The sequence below is a fragment of the Trifolium pratense genome, linkage group LG4 (genome assembly GCF_020283565.1).
Source record: "Trifolium pratense cultivar HEN17-A07 linkage group LG4, ARS_RC_1.1, whole genome shotgun sequence".
Classification (NCBI taxonomy): domain Eukaryota; kingdom Viridiplantae; phylum Streptophyta; class Magnoliopsida; order Fabales; family Fabaceae; genus Trifolium; species Trifolium pratense.
In genome coordinates this window covers 4,482,052-4,488,411 of record NC_060062.1, presented here as the reverse complement: position 1 = coordinate 4,488,411, position 6,360 = coordinate 4,482,052, and the positions used below count along the sequence as shown (strand labels likewise).

Sequence of the window (6,360 nt, the reverse complement as noted above, 5' to 3'; positions counted from 1 at the left end):
ATTAAAGATTGGAAAATTAAGTGTTTGTTTTTGACAATGATTACTAGTTTGGCTTTTGAGGTTGTATTGAGAAATGATTAGATTTCAACATGATGTTTGATCTAATGTAAAAAAAAGATAATCTTTGTTGGTTTCTTGTTAATCTAACCATCCACTTTCTTTCACCAAACTCAACAAACAGAAGTTAAAATAAAGGAAGGTAACTTCACTTGCAAAATAAACATCTCAGAATCTTCAACCACCAGGCAGTAGAACTTCCTTGAATTGGGGTACTGTATGTTCAACCAATTTCTCAACCTGCTTATTTATTTAATTAATTATTCATCATTTTGTTCTAGCTTTCTTATTTGATTTGAAGTCTAAGACATGCTAGTCTTGCATCACATTTTCTTATTGATGACAGGAAAGTACACTTTAATGTTCTATTTTATTGGAGTACTTTATGTGAGGAATTTCAAGGGGAAAGTTGGTAAGAATTTAACAACATAGAAAAAACCATGGGATTGGTAAGAAAGTTGATTGGTAATAATAACTGCATAATTTGTGATATTACACATACATTCCTTTGACTATTGACTTGCATTCAAACATTTATGAAGTTGCTTTATTATTTACTCGTTTAATATTATTTTTTATTCGTATCCAAACAAGTGACAAGCTATAATACATTGTTATCTTTCCTACCACAGAAAAATTATTAGAATACTAATCATTCACACAACATTATTGCGGATCATTACCCACCAGGCAGAACAAAATAGTCATCTGATTGAGATTATCATATCAATATATATGGTGTTCAATCCCATGTGTAGAAAAATAAAATATGGGGCAATAAGGATTTTTGTTGAGTAATATCCAAGGAAAGAATACAAACAAAAATGGAACTTCAAAGAAAAAATTAATACTAATGAGTTGGCTGCCAACAAAAGTCACAAGATTTTGAAGCAAATGATAACACCAAGCTTGAAGTTTTAGCAGCCACCCGAAGCTACACAAGTTGTTGACAAGAAGACATACAAGCATATCAGAGAAAATGTGGGCAATTGCTCCTATTAAGCAGTTCCCTTCTGTTTCAAAGTTATTTTATCTCCAAGACTCAGAGCAATTCCCTGAGTTTTACTTCTTATTCTGATGTATCCGCTCAATTTACCGTCTGATTGCTTTTCAATGCTCACATTCACCAATGCATCTTCACCAAAAACACTCTTTGCGTAAAGGTTTGCAGCTAGGAAACCACACTCGCCTTCCAATGCAGATCTGAACAAGAGACAACAACATCCAAATTAATCAAATTGCATGGGTCACCATCAAAATCAAGACAGCAATTGCATGAAATTTAGAAATATTAACGAATCCGACAATTAATTATATTACATTTTTTAGGCATGTTTACTAGTGAAAAACAAAATCCTGTTGGTACATTCTCAGGCCCACACACACACACAATTACAACCATAAAGTGTAAAGCATGTCTGGTGGTTCAACAATAGAAGCAAAGTGAAAGGAACTCACGGCGGAGTCAAGCACTTCATATTTGTAGACTTGATAATGTGGCCCAGAAACTCCCTCTCATCTTGTAATACAGTATTTACAGCAACCTATAACATAAAATAATGTTAATAAAAGAATCATATAAGCAACAACTAGTTAATGCAGAAGCACACTCTGAGTGCATATCCCTATCACATTCCTGTTTCTTGATGATGGGCCTACTCGACCTGAAAGGTGCCAGTTACATCTATTGGTTACTAGCGTCATTCCTATACTACAACTATATATACCTAATCTAATAGAATAAAATTTATGATAAATCTCAATTTTCTTTGATTATTTTAGCAGGTTGTGGCTTGATCTGAGACAACAGAGTCATCCTGTATGGACAGAAAACTGATTATTTGTAACCTAATGAGTAGTACTATAACTGTGATTCAATCATTTTTGGATGAATCACATGTCTATGGTTTCCAAGAAGGAAACAAATGGCAGTTTCCCAGTCACATCAAGACAGACCTAAATTGGGTTATTGCAACACTGTTTGATACCATATTTTATTGTCTGAGAAAATAATTTTACATTTGATTGCAGATACAGATATCTGTGTCGAATATGATTCATTACAGGTTGAAAAAAATTGTAACATCCAATGATTAAGAACTACTAGTATATTTTTGCATGTAAAATCATACATTTAATAAATAAAAAAATAAAAAAATAAAAGATGTGCTATTGTAATTGTAATATACAAATGCACATTACCAAATATGCATGACTGTATCCAAAATTTAAAAAAAGAAATCCATATCAATTAGCGTATCAACTGTAGGATATGATACTCATACCTGTAGCTATTCAAAGTAGGCAATAACCCAAACAGCAGCATCACACATTATAACAGGTATATAAACTAGAAAACTAATACAAGATTCAGTATCTCATTCCTAACTCAATGAAATGCAAACACCGGTAAGATCTACCTCCACTTGCACCCAAATAGAGATGTAGATAAGTAGGAGAGCAGCATATAAATTACCATAATTATTGTTATGATCTCTTAGGGTAAATCATACTTATAGGGAACACAACACAAATGTCAATTTACTCTACAGAGACAATAATATAAAGATTCAGCATGTTACTATTTAAATGCAATGACGGGATAGAAGATGGACCTAGAAACTCATACAAACTATACAAACTTTGTACTACAAATACCATTAGGCTACTCCTAGGGTCTTAAATCAATCTGCAATGACTGGATAGAAAATAAACCTAGATGTTGTTTTACATGCAATATTTTTAAACGAAAAGAGGGGACTGGGGGTTGATATGAGCAATAAAAGGTAGAACTATAGTTTTCTTTTCAACCTTAGGTTTAAAAAAAATACCAAATGAAGGAGAGAGAGAGAGAGAGAGAGAAAGAGAGAGAGAGAGAGAGAGAGAGAGAGAGGAGAGAGATATACCTTGTTTTCCCACTCAAACTCAGCCCACATAGTTCTGAAGGCCACATCAGCACAAGATGCAGGAGCGATGTAGTCCATGATATCGATATGGATGTCATTTAGAACAATAACTGTTCTCTCAAGAACATTTGAAGATGTCTCATAAACTATGTTACCGAATATAACTCCAGTTTCGGTTGAAGAAACTTTGATGTTGGCCTTAATCTGTTTGCTTGATTCTGGAGCCAGAGTATAGTTTTGTGGGCGCTCAACAAGCTTGAGATCACCCATAGTTGCCAACTCCAAACATAAATTCTGGAGAGTTTCCTTGGTTCGGTTGATGACAGTAACATCAAGGACAATGTCGTAATGATGCACTGTTACATATGCTTCAGCATAAACAGGGTCACTGAATCCAGTGAGCTGAAGAATGCGATTGAGTTTATTTGCATCATCTGCATCCTTTGTAAACTCTCCAGTAGCACGTTTGAGATCATCCTGAACCTCATCTTCCAGCTCAAGTTGGCTCATACCCTGAAGAATTATAAGCATACACAGATTGAACAATTGACAAAATACTAGATGAGCAAGTATATTAAGCACATAATTAAATCATAAATCATTAGAAATTCCCACCAAATGACAGAACACCTAGCTTAATATGACTTCAAGAAATGCACAATATATCACGACTTGATAATATAGGTACAAGTGCAAAAAAAATAAGTTCAATCATTAGCGATGATGAAAACATGATAAAGGAAAACTTCAAGGAATCTAACTAAACAATGATTCAGCTATACCATTCTTACTAACAAACGAAGTAAATAAATACAACCACCATACCTTTCTGCTCTTCAAATGGTAAAAGTCAATAAGATCATCAGGCTGTGCATTAGAAATTTGAGCCTTTGCCTTAATCTCCTCAGTCTCACGGCGCTGCTTATCAGCCAGCATTTTCACAAAGCTCTGCCTGCAAGATTCTAGCCATATCTTCCTTATCTCATCACCAGTATTGCACAGCAATCTAATGCAAAGGACGATCCTGTCATGAGAATCATTATCGATTGGATGTGGAAGAACTGACGACTGGCCAAGCTGCAACATTGAGACCATGATCAACAAAGACTGTGAAGTTGCCTTGTTAACTTCAGCTTTTGAGGTCTGAACCTCTTCCAACCTTAAGATAAGCTTTGTCAGTGTACATGCGACAACTGCCCCAAGGAAGAAATCACCAGAAAGAATCAGTGATCTCAAGTTCCCAATAGAAGACAGCGAGCCTTGTACAAGGGTAGGAGGTGACATGGCAGTCTCCAAAGCAGCACTCTGGGTAGCATAGGTCCCATCAGCGAGAATTGCGGGTCTCCTGGAAGACACAGTGGTCGCATTCACCTGCTGCACGGCTTTTGATGTCTCCTGACCTTCTCCATCCTCAGAGATGGTGTAAAAGGGAAGGTCACCAAGACACTGCTTAATGGTTGCAATTCCACTCTCAACCTCCGAAAGAGACAGACAATACTCACCAATTATCCACAGAGCGCAAGAACAAACCCTTGCAGCACGGATTTGATAGAAAGTATCCAAAAGCCTAGTGATAATAGAAACACGCAGCTTTGGATTAGTCTCGATGATCTCCCGCACGAAAACAACCACATCCATAGCAGAAGCAACATTGGTATCTCCCAAGAAATCCATCAACAAATGCACAACAGTGCTAGCAACCTCCGGAAACTTAATAGCACAAGTATGAATAGCCTGCACCAACATCTGCCTATACTCCCCATTCTTCTCATGCTCCCCACTCTGAGTTTTAACAACTTCCTTCTTAAGCATCATAACAACCTGATCGATGTTCTTAGGAGTTATAAGCTCAAGAGCAATATCGATAGTCTTTCTCCTGATATCATGATTAGGAGTGGAAAGCGCTCTAAGCACATCCATAACCATATCAACCATAATTTCCCTATTGTCTTTCTTAAGCTCGTTAAGACGATCAAGCACAATGAGTTTCACATTGTTATCACTCTGAGATAGCAATAACTGACAATAAGTACTAGCAGCAGCTTTAATTGCAGTAGGTGCAGAACTAAGTGAAACAAGTGTACCAGCACATTCATAAACAACAGCAGTAGAATTTGCACTCAACAAAGCTATAATAATCTTAATATATTTCCCCTTTTCATTCTTATTATTCCTACAAACTTTCTTAATCAATTCCAAAACAACCATTTGAAGCTGTTCACCCCAATCAATAATCCTATCAATATTCATAAATAGATAATTCACAGCACGATCCTGAGCACAAGAAAACAGCATAAGAAAAGCATTACGCTTACTAGAAGCATCCTGTTCAGATGCAAGAAACTTCTCGATTATCTCCGGCGCGCTATCAAGCAACTGATCCCCATGAGGAAGCTTATAAACAGACATAACAGCCAAAACCGCATTCCGACGAACGAAAGGATGACGGTGTTCGAGATTCGACAAAATCGAAGGGATCAAAGGTTCAACGATCTCAGATTCATTGATACGGCAAAGAAATCGAAGAGTAACACCGCGAATGAATTCATTAGGCGATTGAAGATTATTACGAAGATTCTGACAAATGAGGATCATTTCAGGAAGAACTTTACCTCGCGAATCAGTTTTGTCGGTGATTTCGAGATAAAGAAGGAGAAGTTTCTGAACGGTGTGATCGTCGCAAGTGAGAACGTAACGGATTACGGTGATGAATAGTTGAGGAATTGTTTCACCGTTAAGGAGAAGCATGATCGCTTTCTTCAGAGCTTCGATCTTTGATGGGATATCGTTTCCTTCCAGAGCTTCTTTGATCTCGGTTGCTAGTGCTGGTGTTCCTTTGTCGAAGTGCACTATGAGACTGCATGATTTCTCCATTGTTGTTAGGGTTTCAGATCTGATCTGAAATCACGAAATTGGGAAGAATTGCAGAGAAAATTTGAGAAGGAGATTCAGATCTCAGTGTGTGTAATTTGAGAGAGAGAGAGAGAGAGAGAGAGAGAGAGAGAGAGAGTGAAGAGTTTGAAGAAACAACGAAATTCAGATTTAATACAATCTTTGAAACCGGATCGCGATTTTCATTTTTTTTCATTTTTTTTCAGATTCTTCGATGGGCCTTCTTGGGCCTAATAGCCGGTGCTGTATTTCAAATTGGGCTTTTGTCGGTGATTTTTCATCTCCACTCGCATTACTCACCTAGAAAGTATATGCACACTCTCGTGTTTCAAGTCAATACTACCATACCAATTCAAGTAGGTTCTGCAGTTAAAAAATATTATCGTCTTATAAATAATTAAAAATATAAGTGGTTCGAACTTCAGTCTCTTCACTTACTATGATGTATGCTATCAAAAAATATTATCGTCTGATAAATATATAAGTAGTTCGAACTTCAATCTCT

General features: G+C 36.5%; 1 protein-coding gene across 1 annotated transcript; it reads right to left on the bottom strand.

Moving 5' to 3' along the window:
* Positions 1 to 750: 750 nt before the first annotated feature.
* On the bottom strand, positions 751 to 6,082 carry LOC123919812 (coatomer subunit beta-1-like). The gene is made up of 4 exons (XM_045971817.1): positions 3,789 to 6,082; positions 2,964 to 3,476; positions 1,516 to 1,601; positions 751 to 1,260 (listed from the first exon to the last, which is right to left on the bottom strand). The coding sequence occupies exons 1-4, from the start codon at positions 5,835 to 5,837 to the stop codon at positions 1,056 to 1,058; spliced, it is 2,853 nt and encodes a 950-aa protein (XP_045827773.1). The 5' UTR covers positions 5,838 to 6,082; the 3' UTR covers positions 751 to 1,055.
* Positions 6,083 to 6,360: the final 278 nt, after the last annotated feature.